The sequence below is a fragment of the Tursiops truncatus genome, chromosome 20 (assembly GCF_011762595.2).
Source record: "Tursiops truncatus isolate mTurTru1 chromosome 20, mTurTru1.mat.Y, whole genome shotgun sequence".
Taxonomy (NCBI): domain Eukaryota; kingdom Metazoa; phylum Chordata; class Mammalia; order Artiodactyla; family Delphinidae; genus Tursiops; species Tursiops truncatus.
The window spans coordinates 43759863-43776128 of record NC_047053.1 but is presented as its reverse complement, the minus strand read 5'-3'; the positions used below and the strand labels follow the sequence as shown (position 1 = coordinate 43776128).

Below are 16266 nucleotides of genomic sequence, written 5' to 3'. Positions count from 1 at the left end.
TCACCATCCCAAGCAGTCTAAGGAGAAACAGCTCATCTGCTCTTCTGAGGGGACAACAGTTTACAACAAACAAGGCAAGCTTGGAGGACCTAAGATCCTCCCCTGCCCCCACCCCCACCCCAACAGAATACAGGCAGGATGTCTGGCTTGTCCTGCCCCAGACCCAACCATCCCGATTTCCCCCAACTGCCTGTGGACTATGTGACTTGGTGGAACAAGAGGGCAGACTCCTGGGGGATTTGCTACCTCCACCCCATATACGTCCTTAAGTTCCTAAGTGACCTCATGCCCATAGAACAGGGCAGGGAGCTGGGCCTCAAACTCTGAAGGCAGGTGGGCGGGCCACTGTGCTATGTTGCCCCTGGAAATGGCAGAGCTAACAGCAAGCAGAGTTGGCACCCCGAGCCCGGGTCCTCAGAGCGTGAGGAGGGCTGCTGAGAGCCTCACTTGGGGCAGGTCCAACGTCTGCATCAGAGGCCTCAGATGGGGACAAGGATGGTCCTTCTCTGCTCCGAGCTAAGCAACAGCAGCAGATAGCCCTGGGGGAGCTATCAGAGAGGTGGCTCCTGGAGGTGCCCGATCCCTGCCCTGCAAGGATATGACTCAGGTGAGTCCTTCCCTGGGCTGGGAAGACCAGTGGATGCCACAAAGGTCCTGGAAACGGAGCCACATTGATACTTGGGTCAGGTGAGCTGACAGTGCCACCTCAGTGAGTCAGCTGTGGTAGAACCACCCTCGGCAGAGCTCCGAGGAATGGGGGGAAGAAAGGGAGCCACTTTTGAGCTAGCAGACTGGTACCAGCCAAGTCACACCACCCCAGGACCCCTCTTGGAGTCAAGTTCTCATCTGCTAAGGGAGGCAAGCTTGTTGCCAGGCGCCATACCCAGCTTCTCCCAGGTAGACACCTGTTCCCTCCACCCCCCAACCAAAAGCACTGCCACAGGACCCCTTGGGTATAAATGATCCCTTTTATTGTAAGTAATGCACGACACTGGCCTGGCTTTGCACTGCAAGCCCTCGGTCAAGATATAGTCAAGATAACTATGGCTGCAGGTTCTTCTGCACGATCCACAATTCAGACACAGACACAGAGCTGGGGTGGGCAGGAGGGTGGTGGAGTGTGGACTGTCCCCAGCCCTGGCCTCTCCGTGTCGGGCTGGCCAAGGCTGACATACCCCACGGGTTGATGAGCAAGTGGTGGCAGGCCCTTCCCACAGCCAGCCTGGGGCTGCTAGGAGACGGCCCTTCAGATCCTTTGGGCCAGGCCATCCTAGGCCCCACAACTTTTCATCTGGATTATTTAATAAAAAAACAATAAATTAAAATTAAGCAACAGCTTGGTCCTGAGGATGCTGAGCCAGCATGTCCACAGTTTTTGGCACACAAAAAATCAGGGTCGTGGTTTTTTGGAGTGTAGGATTTGTTGGCTTGTTCGCAAATTCATTTTTAAAAACATTCCCTGTGCGGCAAGACCCCGGGGGGGGGGGGGCGGGGGGGCTCTGTGAGAGCCTGAACCTGGGACACAGAGTCGTCTCATCTTGTCGGCACCGGCACCACGCCGTTTCCTGGCGGGGGTCAGGGACTGGGGGCGGGGGTGTGGGCCCAAGAAGAGTGCTACAGCCATCAGGACGGGGTCGTGGAGAGGCCGAGCTGCCGCTCGGCAGCTTTGGTCAAGGCAAGGGGCCAGTCCCCACCCTGGGCCAAGAGCCAAGGTGGAGGCAGGAGCACATGCTCACTGTCTTCAGAGCGCCTGCCTGGGGGTGCCTGACAGAGGCCCCTGGGGGAAAAGGATGGAAACAGGGGCCCAGGCCCAACTGGCACCGTGCAACACACATTCCTGCAAAACCAGCTGCTTTCATTTTCTCTTCTCTCTCTTGAGGCGTCCATCACCTGTAACAGTCTAGAATTGATATATATAAAAACCATCAAATATGATCTGAGATATAAATTAACAAGTACAAGGCCTCACATTACATGATGTGAAAAGGCTAAAAACAGCGATAGAAACTACATTCATAAAAGTGCATCGTCAACATACAACGAAGGCTTTGGCTTGTTCTGGTGCCCGTGGGGAAGTGGGCAAGGCTGGCAATGAGCTGCCTGGCGCTAATCCCCAGCTCCTTGGAGACACCCATCCCTGGGCACTGGCTTTTTTTTTTTTTTTTTTTTTCTTCCTTTAATGACAACTCCCAAGGAAACTGGGTGTTGGAGAGGGAGGAGCTCTAGCAATAGGCACATTTTTGGAGGGGAGGGGCCGGAAGAAAGGACCAGCGCCCAGGCTGAGGTAAATAAGGCCAACTCTAAGCTGCTTGGAGATACTGGCTCCCTGACCCCTGCTGCCATTCCTCCCCCATAGGAGCAACAAGGGAAAGAGGCTGAGACCTCATGGGGATGAGCAAGGCTGGCCAGGGAGGAACAGAGCTTTGCAGTTTGGGACACAGTTGGTGGCATCATAGAGAGCTCTGGCCTAGCAGGTCGTAACCCGCAGACAGCCTGATACAACTCCCCTGGCTGCCCTGAACGGCCCACTCAGGGTAGCCAGCTGGCTCAGATGCCTTCACTGTGTTGTCCATCGTCCTTTCTGCCCCAGGAGGGGAACAGGTGCCAGGCCAGGAGCACAAAGACCATGACCTTCAGCTCTTTCCAATCTGGCCCAAGGCCCAAGCCCAGAGCAGGGGTGCTCAGAGCCCAGAGGGCACACGAAGTCTCCAGTTTAGAAACTGGGTACAGCATAAGAGTGACTCCAACTTGTAAAACAGAGACAATTGCATTGACAAAACTGGGTCTCCCTCTCAGTGGGGGCAGTTCCACATCTCAGGCCCCTGCTTGAGGGTGGGAGGGGGTCAGGGTCATGGGGGCAGGCAGGACAGGCTCCTCCTTCCCTGAATAAGGCAGCATAACATTTGCTTCATTCATCTTTGGTAAAGGAAAGGGACTGGCAAGCTGGCCTGGGGCTCCAGGGGGAGTGCAGCCCAGGCCTCCGCTTTCCATTGGCTGCGGGATGCTGGGCTTTACCTCAGGCGTGGGTGGGCTCATCCAGCCCAGAGATGCCCTGGTGGTCTCCAGACATGGGGAGGAGAAACAAAATAACACTCTGAATGAAAGTAACACTATTCAGACCCTCGTGTCCATCCTGTGCCCCCAGACTCCCGGGGGTCTGGTGCTGACCGTGGTGTCAGGACACAGTGCCGAGGACGGGGCCCACGGCGCCTCGCACGCTGTTGCTAGCCCCTTCCCCTCCAGGCTGAGCTTAGGATGCTGGAGCTTCAGGTCTGGCAGGCTGGGGGCTCCCAGTCCGTGAGGCTGCAGCCACCCTACCTGGCTCTGGGCCCCAGCAGCAGAAGGGCACAGACAACGCTGGCTGGACTGCAGCTCCATGGTCCACAGCCTTGCCTGGGAGAAGCAGCAATTTTGCTGAGCCCCACAGCAGCCCCTCGCCCATGCAGCAGGGGGCGGCCAGCAACAGCGTGGCCTTGAGAGCTCAGTACACGAGCTGTGCAAACTGGTGTGTGAGCAGCTCCTCGGCCGAAGGTCTCTGGCGGGCCTCCACAAAAATACGCCTCAGGAAGTCCCGGCCGTGCTCAGAGATGTGGGAGGGCAGCTGAGGATTGGTGGGCTGGGTGGCAATCTTGAAAATGGCGGCCATGGCTTCATACTCTGCCCAAGGTGGTTTCTCTGTCAGCATCTCCACCACAGTGCAGCCCAGGCTCCTGGAGAGAGAACCCCAGTGTCACCCCCTCAACCCTCCCCAGGCTCCCAGCTGCCCTGCCCACTGTTGTCAAAGGAGGTGCCCTTCCCAGAACACACTGAGACAGGATGGGCCAAGCTGACGGTTGACACCCCTGTAGAGGGGTCCCCAAGGCCAGAAGAGGCTTCAAAGCCCCGTCAGCTTCGTCCATGTGGGCTTCATCAACCTACACCCACCCAGGTGCTTCCTGACATTGGGGAAGAGAACCACTTTAGCATGTTCAGAAAGAGCTCTGAGATAACGGTATTAGTTCCTGTTGCTGCTGTAACAAATTACCACGAACCTAGTGGCATAAATTTATTATCATTTTGGAGGTCGGAAGTCTAAAGTGAGTCTCACTGGGCTAAAGTCAACGTATCAGTGGGATGGTTCCTTCTGGAGGCTCTGAGAGGAGAATCCATCACCCTGCCTTTTCCAGCTACTAGAGGCTGCCTGCATTCCTTGGTTCATGGCCCGTGCCTTGCGTCACTCCAACCTCTTGTTTCCTTTGTCACCTTTTACTGCTCACTCTGATATCCTGCCTTCCTTTTATAAGGACCTTTGTGCTTATACTGAGCCCATCTGGATAATCCAGGATCATCTCCCCATCTCAAAGTTCTTAATCTGCAAAGGCCTTACTGTCATATAAGGTAACACAGGTACATTTACTAATCCTTTTGGCATTAGTATGTGGACATCTTCAGGGACCATTATTCATCCCACCACAGTAACATTGTAAGAGGAAGTGATGCTCTCACAACTTTCAGGCCCTTTCAGAGGATGGACATGAGTTAGGTAGAGCAGATGCAAGCCACCTGAGCACGAGGAGGGAGCGCAAGCCTGCTGCTGTTTAGAGACAGATCAGGCCTTCAGATTGGATCCCAGTTCTTTCAGGGATTTAGCAAACATCAGGGATGTTTTCCATGGCCTAAGTTCTCAGTGATAACAAAACAGTTGCTATTCAGAGTTAAAACACAGCGCATCTGCTGTATGTACTGCTGCAGGCACCACCACCTCTGCCCACACGGAGCCTGCAACCTGGCCTCGCTGGCCAGAGGTGAGTTCTCACTCCCTCCTGCCACACTGCAAAGCCCCCAAGCCTCATTTCTAAGTTGGAGCCGCTACAGCCCAGACAGGGAGATGGGGTCCCAGCACGTCCCCAGTGCTCACCACACGTCTGCCTTCCTTCCGTAGCCCTCACCGCTGATCACCTCAGGGCTCATCCAGTAGGGTGTGCCAGTGACCGAGCGCATGCCCGTGCCTGACATGCAGATGGTCTGCAGGCGCTTGCTGGCCCCAAAGTCCCCCAGCTTCACATTCCCAGCAGAGTCTCGGAGGATGTTGGCTCCTAAGGCATGAAAGGGCAGAGGCTGCAACCCTGGACCCCTGGGCACTTTCCACCATCCTCCCTCTGTCTCTCCCTCCCAGGTCAAAGGGCTGCTGGGGAGGATGGGGGGCTACCATGAATTAGACATGACCTGCACAGAACAAACAGGCTAGTGACGGGAAGCCTCAGCCCTACAGCACCAAACCATCATCACTATGGCCAACATCTGCAGAGCACTTCACAGTATTTTCCCAAATTGCTTAACTGATCTTCATGCCAATCCCCCAAGGAAGCAATTAGGGTTCCACTTTTCAGAAAGTTCGAAATGACCAGGTCGAAAGTTCCCAAGTAACTAGGTCACGGGGACCACACAGCCTGCCCCTGCTCACCCTTGATGTCCCGGTGAACAATCATGTTACTGTGCAGGTAGGACATGCCCTCCAGGATCTGCCGGGTGTATTTTCGGGTCACACTCTCTGTCAGAGCTCCGTAGGCCTTCAACTGGTCTTTCACTGAGCCCTAAAGCCACAGGAGTCAGAGGGAGTCACTGCAGGAAGGTGGTGGGAAGGGGCAAGGCTACTTCCAGCCCCCGGCATTCGGCGAAGGAGTGATTCTTCCGATTCCCATTTGTGATGTGCCAGGCACTTTGCTAGGGGCTGTCAGGCAGCTTGGAGAAAAGTCTGAGACAGTCCCTTCCTCAAGCAACAGATGACCCAAATCCAGAAGGGAGGTCTGTCTACTCTAGGTAAAGGCGCTACTTACTGGACAGTGCAGCTGCCCTGTAAGCCTCAGGTTAGGGTAGCCTGGGACATTTCTCATCCCACACCATCACTGCAGCCAGACGCAGGGCCTGCTGACTCCAAGTCCTGCCACTGCCTCACCTTCCCCCCTGAGCCTCTGGAGTCTCAGGTAATCAGACCCATGTCAAAGGGACCCCTCCTCCACAGCCCACAGCCCACAGCCCCAGGAGAGGTCCTCTCTTGCGTGTCCCACATGCATCAGGGGCACATACCCCCGGCATGTACTCCATGAAGATGGTCAGAGTCTTCTCGGCACGGTCCCGCAGGCAGCCATAGTACTGCACTATGCGCTCGTGCTGCAAGTTCTTCAGCAACTGGATCTCACACTCCAGTGCACTCACCTCCTAGGGGAGAGGCCCAGTGGTCACCTAGGCTTTCAGGGCCCTGGTTCTACCTGCCTAGGATCAGCTCAGCTTGCCCTATTCAGTGGCCTCAGAGGAGTCTGTCTGCCTTGGGAACTTCAGCTGGAGAAAAGGGGGGACTCTCTCAACTGTTTGGCCCTTGTCCACAATGCCGGCTAAGCCTTGGGATGGTGGCACTCCCATGCTGGAAGACAGCAGACAGTGGGGTGGGAGACGGGTTTGTGGGGGCAACTAAGCAGTTTAGATAACTGCTGTATTTATCCACTCAAACTGGAATGAAGGTCACATCCAAAGCTAAGCTCCAAAGACAGGCTCCTTCCTGGTCTGAGAGCTGGGAGACAGAGGCATCTGTTTGGTGAGGGTGGGGCAGGTACTGCTCTTTGTAGCACTGGCCATCACCTCCCAGTTTGGGTTGCTTGGTACTTTGGCACCAACTCAGTTCCTCATACCCAATCTCTCCCCTGGGCCAGGGTCAACAGCAAGGGAGCCTGGGAGGAAGAATGATGGGAGAAGCAACCTGTAGCATCTCGAGCAATTTGTGTAACGAGACAGGTATTTTCTTGAGAGGGAGGAACTGGAAGTCAGACCATGGGGAAGGCAATACCTTGCTTGTCTCAGGACTGTCTGGGTCAAACTGGACCTGCTTGGAAGCAAGTTCTCGTCCTGTGTCCACATCATAGCACAGATAGACCCTGCCAAAGGCACCCTGGCCCAGGAGCTTCCCCCGGCGCCAATTGATGGGGGCACTGGGAGCTACAGGAGAACAGAAGGAAAGAGCATTAGAGTTCGTGCACTTAGTTACCGATATCCTGCCTCATCCTACAGAGGCCCGAGCTGCCCCCTCACCCGGCATCATCACATCTCTCAGCATAGCATCTCCACGCCCATCTGGAACAGGCTCAGTGCCCTGGTCAATCAGACCTCAAGGCCCAAGGCCTGAGAAGCAGAGGATTGGCTAAAATAGTGGTTAAATGTTCATCTGAATTGATTAAATACCTTCATACTTCCAAGGCCCCCAAATATCTCATTATGTCAGGGATTAAGGAGACTGCTCTTCAGTTTAAACATGGAGAAACTAAAGGCCAGAGAGAAGTGCTTGTCACACAACAGTGGAGTGAGGACTAAGGTCCAGGGGATCTGCTGCCCACCCTCGGGCTCTTCCACTGGGTGCGGATGGGCCAGAGCTGCCAACTGCTGAGCCAAACAGCCCCAGTGGACCCGCTGGCCTCCCGCCCTGCAGCTGGTCTGAGCATCCCCTGGGCAGCCTCCACCTGGCCAGGGCCCACTCCTCACACTTGGTTGGCACGTTCCTCTCCTGCACAGAGAGGGCGTTCTCACTGTCCGCACTCCGCAGGCGCCCTCGGGGGTCCAGGTACTGCACCGCCAGGCCCATGTTCTCGCCATTTGTGCTCAGGGAGCGGCTGGAGGGCACCAGGGTGAACAGGTTGCCTTGATGACGCCGTATTCGGGGAAATGTTCTTCTGCCTGAAGGGTTGCAGGGCCAGAATAGAGCAAGTCAGACCCCTGGCCACAGGCTGAATGTGCAAACCGGGCCATAACAGCAGCTCCAGTTGGGTGAGCTCTCCAGAACCCATCTGCCCTCCTACCTGACTCGTGCCAGAATGGCTAATGTCTCAAGCATCCTGAGAATCAGGACAAATGCAGGAATTAGCAAGCAGCCAGATGGTTTAGGGAAACCTAGCCAAAGCGAAAGCATAGGGCTGGCCCCTATGTCCTACGTCACTCGCAGGGCCAATCCACGGCTGATCTATTTTCCTTGGCATTCTAACCCTAAACCTCTGAGGAAGCTCCATTCCGTTTGCTGCGTGAGGCAGAAGGGGGCGTTGGAGAGCTGGCGCCCTGGAGCATGCTGTGCACTCAGACAAAGGACAGAGTTCCCAGAGGCAGCATCAGTCTACAAATACCAGCCTCCCCCCACCCTTTTTTAACCCTGACTCTACTGCCTCAAGCCTGGGCACAGTTCCTCAGGAATAAAGGGAACATGGGGCCTGGAGTGCCTGGGCCACCCGCTCCAGTGGCTTTTCCTGGAGGAGCTTTAACCACATCCCTTTTGAGGTGGCCAGCAGGGGGCAGGGTGGAGGCACACTCACCATCATTGTAGTCCTTGTGGTGCACGGACACGTGGTAGCGCCGGGGGTAGGTTCCACCTTTGACCCCTTTGTCATAGAGCTGAGTTTCCCGATCTGAGTAGGAGAGAGGAATCACTGGCTTCTCGACAGGCCAATGTTAGTGATCCATTTAAGCCTCTAGGTCACCTGAGGCCTCAGAGCAGCAAGCCCGAGAATTAAAATACAGCCCTGGCTTCTCTTCCCAACTCAGCCATCAAAAGCAGACTGCCTACAGCCCCACCCGGACACCCCGCAGTGCTCACCCAGGCTCTGGAGAACTCACCCGAGAATTCCTGTCTGTTGTCTGGGAAGCTCTGGGCTCGGGACATTCGCGATTTCCGGAAGGATGGGCTAGAAAAACAAAATGAATCACAAAGTAGACTTCAGGGTACCTCCAAAGCAGCTCAACAGGGCAGAAGAGAGGATACTCACACAGACTGCTTCTCCTAGCTCCTTCCCACACATGTCATTGCATGGTAGGAAGCAGAGTTGGAGAGAAACAGCCCTCTTCTCAGCCTACTACTTTCTCTTCACTAGTCTGAGGCCCACATCTGACGGGACCCTGAATAATGAAGCCCTCCAGCGCTACCGACCTCCACCCTGGCTGCACAGTGCTTTATCTTACCCTTCCCTCCCACCTTGGTGACAGGGGAAGAGCTGCACAAAGCCCCTTGCCCAGCGCAGTAATAAAGATAGCAACAGCATCTTCCTTTCAGAGTAATCACCACCGTCCCATTTTAGAGACGTGGAAAACAGGAACAGAGAGGTTAAAGGGCTTGTCCAAAACTATTCAACTAATATTTGGTGGAGCTGGGTCTATATGGCTCCAGATCCCATGAAGGGAAGATGAAAGCTCTGACCTTAGGTTATGCTGGCCCTCAAGGAAGTAAAGTCCAGGTCACTGAGTCTGACTCCCAAGGAGAAGAAAACAAAGCATTGGAGGGACAGAGGAAGAATTCAAGAATCAAGTGAGTTATCTTCCCCAGCATCCACCTGAACGGTTCTTTCCCTCATGTGAGAGTGCCTTTGGAAAAGGTCATAGGTCAGAAGAAAGTCTCAAGGCAGTGATGCAGGGGCTGTCCCCTACTTCCCAACTGCTAGACCTTCTGTGGTCCTGTCCCACAGCTCCCCTCCCCCACCAGCGTGGCCACAAGGCTTAGAAGAGAGTTCAAAGCCAGAGTCAGTTCCTGTCCTGGCAGAGCTCTCAGTTTGCAGCAGCAACTCTGGCACTTTCACCTGTGCCTTCTTACTCTTTTTTTTTTTTTTTTTTTTTTTGCTGTACGCGGGCCTTTCACTGTTGTGGCCTCTCCCGTTGCGGAGCACAGGCTCCGGACGCGCAGGCTCAGCGGCCATGGCTCACGGGCCCAGCCGCTCCGCGGCATGTGGGATCTTCCCGGACCGGGGCACGAACTCGTGTCCCCTGCATCAGCAGGCAGACTCTCAACCACTGCGCCACCAGGGAAGCCCTGCCTTCTTACTCTTTTGGTTGGAAAGCAAGCCTAAAATAAGGCTGCAGATTGGATGCCAATAAGCAACTGTGACTGTTCTATGATACCTAGAGGGGAGACCACGCTCAGCAGCTCACAGGTCTGTTAGGAGAGACACGGTACAGATCCAGCCATGGTCACAAGGTGATTACCCATGTGAGCAATTAATCAGTTACAAAAAGAAAAGAAAATCCCCAGAACTGTTCCTTAGCCTCTGACCACAGTCCTAAGCCCAGCTGGATGTGGTCAAAATGTGCTCTTGGGCATAATAAGGTCAAGGAGAGAGACTGGCTACATCAATGATAGATATGCCAAAGCCACCAATGATAGGTGGCCAATGATAGGTGCCAAAGCCACCTCCAAACACCCCCGCTGACGGGCAAATCAGCTCCACAGAACCACGTGGTGTGTGAAGGATGACGCTTGTTGCCTCCCAAAGTGTAAGAACAAGATTACACACCAAGCATGCAGTGTGGTAAGCTAGGCAGTCTGAATATCTTGTTTTCTGGTTTTTATATCCCAGTTTCTTACTCCACCAGAAAGACTTGGAGAAAAAAAAAAAAGAAAGTAAACCCAAAGGTGATAATTCAGTTTTGTCCCCCAAGCAATGAAGGTTGAAGGTTGTCCAGATCTCAGCAATGAGGCTAAGGGTACAAGGGCAGCATGTGTTATGTGGGAAGTCAAAACATGTAAAGTGCTTGGAACAACAGAGCAAGCATTTAACACATGTGAGCTGCTATTATAACCTACTACATTCATCTAATTATACAAACATAACATTCTCCCTGTTTGGAAAATTAAGGAGAGGGCTAGGAATGCTAGCGAAAGGTTTCTTTCCCAGAAGCATGATGTTTTAACCATGGGCCTGCAGACCAATGTGCAGTTCAGGGACACACACACTAGCTGACTCCATTTCCTCAGCTCATCAGTTCCAAAAATGCCTATGCACTAACCCCCGAACCAGCCACAGTCTCATACCTGTCTGCGGACCTGTCCAAGGATTGGCAGCTTCCTGACAAGGAATTTTCAGCACTGCTCAGGGGATCCAGCATCTGCAAGGCAAGTCATACAATAAAACCCCAGCCCCAATCCCAGCCAGGTGACCCAGCCAAGGCCAGCAAATGGTCCTTTTTCTTTTCCAAAATATGAAAGTGCCCTTTCTCCGCCAGGGCAGTGGGAAGAATGGTTAGGAAGGTACCATTCTCCCCCGCAGTCTGAAAGGCAAGTTTCCAGGAGTGAGAAAAATGCCTGGCTGGCATCCCAAGGAGCTCTGCCAGGAGAGCAAAGCAGAGACGCTGCTTCTCTTGTTGACATTTTCTTGGCTTGTGAATGCTGGAGCCTGGTGCTGGAGATGGTCCTACCCTGCAGAGGCTTCCAGTGCATTTGGGTGGGACCATAATGCTTCTGTTTACACTCCACAATTTATAATTTAAAATTCATAATTTTATTGCCCTCATTTCACAGACAAGCCACTGCAGGTCTAGAAAGGTTAGGAGAATTGTCTGAAGTCATGAAACTAGTTAGTACACAGCTGACACAGAACAAAAATTTCCCAGTTCCTCGTTCTCCTGCAGAGCCAGTAAGTATCTATGTAAGTTAAAATGTTTCTCTGGCCCTTGGTCAAATGCAGTAACAAAAAGCCTTCAGATTAGCTTTTTCTCCAACTAATCTCCCCTTCATTTTGCCTATGGGGGGTATTCACTACCAGAGAATTTATTATCTGAGATCCAAAGTTAAACATTACATAGGGAAGCAGAGTATCAGAACCATGAAAATTCATGAACAGCTTTCATAAAATTGGTTTCCATCTCAAATTATCTCTTCCCATTTAATGCTGGAGTCCACCTCACCCATACTGTCACTCATATATTGTCATATATGATTTTTTTTTAAACTGCCAATCAAGGCAAATTAATTGAAAAGTAAAATCCCCAAAATCTTGATAAGGATATAGGATTTCCCCAAGAGGATAAAACCAACATGGGAAAGAATTGCTCCCAAACCATAAAGTGCATATTTGGCAAAGTTAGATCAGATAACAGAAGAACAGAGAATGAGCAAGTATAACAACATGACAGGTGTGACGAAGGAGGAAGAATACCAAAGGTTCAAGAAAGGCCTGTGGAAAATACACTGAACCCCGTGAAGGCTTCTGTAAAAAAAAAAAAAAAAGGAGCCTCTTTAGGACAGTGCTGCAGAAGTCAAAGAGGAAGTGAAGGAAGTTATGTTGTGCTAGTAAAATTTTTGTTAGAAAAATTAAGCCAAAAAAAATTAGCCTGAATCATGCTTTGTTCATTCTAAAAATTAGCAAATAGATGCAGCTATTACTCAAATCTGATTAAAGAAAAAACAAAATAAAGTTATCTTAGTTTCATTTTTCAAGAAAGTCCCAGTTGGATACTCTTTCACTATATTCTATGCTGTTTTGGTCTCTGTTAAGTGGATTTATCTTGAATGGCCCATTAGCAGCAGCAATTCTCTTTAGCTAAAGAGGCGGGCACTGGGGAAGGACCTAGGCATTCTCCTGCTTCCTTGGCCTCTTTCTAAAAGTCTATCCTCACTACAAGTCTAATACTCCCATGCTTTCCAGGGCCAGGCAGGTAAAGAAGTAAAAGGAAGAGGATATAGGACCATGGGGAGGGATAGAAAGCAAAGGCAATCAAACTCATTAGCAAAGTCACCCCTAGTACAGCTGATGTCTGGAAGCACTCTGGTTAGAGAAAATGGAAAGGATGGTCAGTAAGATATCCAAGAAGGGACTCTGCAGCTAAAAGCACTCTAGGTCACTGTTCTAAACATAAATTTACCTGGAAGGCAGGACTGTAGAAGAGAGAAGAGGCAGTTTAAAAATGCTTCTCATAGCCTATATAGTTTGAACAATGCTACACAGAGATTAGCTATTGAGGGGAAGAAAAGTTGTAAGAATCAGTTTTAGGAAAAAGAAGTTACAAGAATCAGGTTTTTTTGGTAAAATCCCCCATGTGATGGTGCTGGCCTTCTACTGGATGCTTTTACCCTTAAGAAATTTCCCCTCTCAAGATCAAATCCCAAAAGTTTATAAGACAGATCTTTTTCTTGCAATCAAAGCAAGCTCATTGAAAAAACTTCAGAATGAAGCCAGAGATCTCATTCTTGCTGAATTCACTAAGCCAAAGTGCCATTTTCATCAAGTGGGCCACAAGTTAAAAAAGCTAGCCATTAAAATGGGTAAGCCATTGTGGTAGACGCACCCTAGGATGTCCTCACTCCACCCCACCCCAGTAAGTCAAAGCCTTGCATATAACCCCCGCCCCTTGAGTATAGGTAGAACTTGTAATTTGCTTTTAGTCAATAGACTATGGCAGAGAGGATGGATTTTCGTTGCCGCGTGCGGGCTTTCTCTAGTTGCAGTGAGCGGGGGCTAGCTACCCTTTTGTTGCAGTGTGCGGGCTTCTCACTGCGGTGGCTTCTCTTGCTGTGGAGCACAGGCTCTAGGCGTGTGGGCTTCAGTAGTTGTGGCACATGGGCTCAGTAGTTGTGGCTCCCGGGCTCTAGAGCGCAGGCTCAGTCGCTGTGGCTCACGGGCTTAGTTGCTCCGTGGCATGTGGGATCTTCCCGGGCCAGGGCTCAAACCTAAGTCCCAGGCATTGGCAGGCGGATTCTTAAGCACTGCGCCACCAGGGAAGCCTGAGACTTCATCTTTGCAGACCAGAGCAAGAGATTCTTCTGCTGGCCTTGAAGAAGCTACCATATTTTGAGAGGGCCACATGGCAAGGAACTGCAAGTGGCTCCTAGGAGCTCAGAGTGGCCCCTGGCTGACAGCCAGCAAGAAAACAGGGACCACAGTGCTACGACCACAAGAAACTGAATTCTGCCAACCACCATGTGAACCTGGAAGGGAACCACAAGCTTCAGAAAGAAATGCAGCCTGGCTGACACTTGAGTGAAGCCTTGTGTGACCCTGAGTGGAGAACCCAGCTAAGTCATGCCTGGATTCTGGGCCCAAGGAAACTGTAAAATAATAAATGTCTGCTGTTTTAAGCTGCTAAGTTTGTGGTTGTTTTACTTAGCAATAGATAACTAATACAGCTGTCTACTATCATAAAAGTCCACCCAAAGGAGACAGTCCTACTTTGGACTGGTATACTCGTTACCTTTCAGTAAGAAATAGCAAAACTAAAATCTGGTTGAAATGCAAAACAAAATCTGTTTAGGACTGGTCACATGTTAAAACTCTGCTGAAATGACAGGTCGTTGTAAGGAAGTATACAAACAGCGGAGTGGTGTTCTGCAGGGAGACCAGTGAGAGGACCACGGAAGAGGAAGAATCTGTCAAATGCACATGCGGCGCCAAGGAGGCTAGGCAGCTTAGATTCTGTCTTTGGTAGAAATGGATATTTGGCCCCTAGAAAGGAAGAATTCATATTTTGGCAGGCCTGGTTTACAAAAAAGCTACTGGATAGGACTCAAGTCCCTCACCTACACACCATGCCCACTGAGAACTCCCCCTGCTAAGCGTGGTCTGACACGTCCCAAGACACACCCCAGCCCCAAAACCCCCATCCCCAGACTATACTCACGCACTGCTCGCTGGTCTCTGGGATGAACTCCCCCTCGCTGTTGATGCTGGTGTAGGACCCCTGTCGGGCAATCCGCTGCTGCCGCTCAGGCACGTAGCCAGGGGGAGGCGAGCTTCGGCCGGGGTTCTGGGAGCCTAGAGCACAGAAACACGACCTTTGACTGCAGAGCCAGGACCTGCAGCCTGAGAGGAGCAGACTTAGGGCCAGCTCAGACAAAGCATCTGCTTGGTGGTAGAGAGCTGGTTTGGCTCTTTGAACATCCTGGAGGAGAGGGAGGGCCTAACAAAGTGCTGAGGTTGAAGGAAACTTCCTGAGCCAGGCAGCTCCTCCCCCAATCCAAGGACCTCAAGAAGGAAGAAAAGTACTTAAGAGAAAAGTTAAAGAATGGTGGGTAGGGTTGCTCTTTGAAAGATAGTCTTTAAGGAGTTTAAACTATTATTTTCAATGTCCTTCAAGAAACTGACTCCTTCATTCTTCTTCACGAAGTCACTCGGTCAGAATACAAGGATCACGCGTTTCGTAGAGACGCTATTTTAATGAATTCGCCACCGAGAGCGCTTGGTGCTCCAATCTCTTGTTGGAGGCATCAACCCATACTCTCTCCAAGAACCACTGACACGATCTCGGGTGGGAAGGCTAACCTGAGGCTCTTGGTAGTCTGGCTTCCCCACGTGACTCCAGGGCAGAGGCCAGAAACCAAACTGCTCTAAAAACAGGCACAGAATTATGCTGGATTTCCACTTGCAACACCTCACTCACAGGGTAGAGGCTACCAATTCTGAGATAAGGAGGTACCTGAACCATGCCTTTCAAATGATCTCAGACAGCCCATGGAGGAAAGAGTCTGTTTGTCCAAGTTTTCTAAGCCCTGGCAGAAACTGATGCTGCTCAGAGTATACACTTAGAGATGCTATGCCATGAACTAACAAAGCAACGAAATCAGCCAAGGCAAGTTTTCTTTTGTTTCTCTGCCCGCCCCCCCGCCCCCGGCCACCTGCACAATATGCGGGATCTTAGTTCCCCGACCAGGGATCGAACCCTCGCCCCGGCAGTGGAAGCACAGAGTCTTAACCACTGGACCGCCAGGGAAGCCCTTCTTTTCTTTTTTATACTGTTACCTTGTCTTTAATTCTCACAACACACCTACAGCGGAGGTACATTATTATCATCCACAGTGTGCAGAAGGGGAAGCCAAGGCCCAAAGTCATGTGGTGTCTTAAGGGTGGTGCTGCATCTAGAAAACAGGCCTTGTGACTCCCAGTATATTTCAGCCAAGGCAATTTTGAGACCACAGTTTATTTCCAAAAGGGGCAGCCATGCTACTCATACATTCCCCATAAGCAATCCAAACAGAGGAGGGGGGGATCCCACCCATGGGGAAATGTGACAGCCTTTCTGCAAGGAGCAGGAGGGAGGCAAATATGGGGATTTCTTGATAGCACGAGGGAAACACAGTGCCATGTCTCGTGCAGCTCAGATTCAGAGTTGTTCTGTCAGTGATCACTTGTGAGTTGGATGCAAGATGCCATCTGGCCAACAGAGGGCTCGAAGGCAATGACAAGATGGAGGTAAGGGGAAATCGAACAAGAAAGTTACTCCGTTTTTCAGAGGGCCAGATGTCAAAGACCCATGCAGCCGGCCATTTCCCTTGCCACTGTAGCACAAAATGCCAGTGTAACCATGAAGAAAAAGATAGTTTTCTTAAGCCCTAGCGTGCCCTAAAGCACAGAGCGCTTTTTTAACACATGGCTTACAAACATTAGCCCAGTGCCTACTTCCCACTTCCGGCTTTGGAAAACATTCCAGTAGCCCACACGTTCTATGGAAATCCAATCCCTATGTTGGCAACATTTGTCAGCAGCAGAAGCGACCTAA

At 51.5% G+C, this 16266-nt stretch overlaps 1 protein-coding gene across 6 annotated transcripts in view; it reads right to left on the bottom strand.

Annotated features, from left to right (window-relative positions):
• Positions 1–949: 949 nt before the first annotated feature.
• MAP3K3 (mitogen-activated protein kinase kinase kinase 3) overlaps positions 950–16266 on the bottom strand; it is a 71670-nt gene continuing 56353 nt past the window's right edge. For 5 of the 6 annotated variants that reach the window (XM_033846826.2, XM_033846827.1, XM_033846825.2 and 2 more), the window contains 10 exons: positions 14392–14525; positions 10811–10884; positions 8629–8696; positions 8328–8420; positions 7510–7701; positions 6821–6969; positions 6067–6198; positions 5444–5573; positions 4898–5075; positions 950–3710 (listed from right to left, as the gene is read on the bottom strand). In XM_033846826.2, the coding sequence (XP_033702717.1) occupies positions 3482–3710; positions 4898–5075; positions 5444–5573; positions 6067–6198; positions 6821–6969; positions 7510–7701; positions 8328–8420; positions 8629–8696; positions 10811–10884; positions 14392–14525 (1379 nt within the window). In that variant the 3' untranslated portion in view covers positions 950–3481. The remainder of the gene's footprint in view (positions 3711–4897; positions 5076–5443; positions 5574–6066; positions 6199–6820; positions 6970–7509; positions 7702–8327; positions 8421–8628; positions 8697–10810; positions 10885–14391; positions 14526–16266) is intronic. The other variant, XM_073798232.1, reaches the window with a different exon arrangement.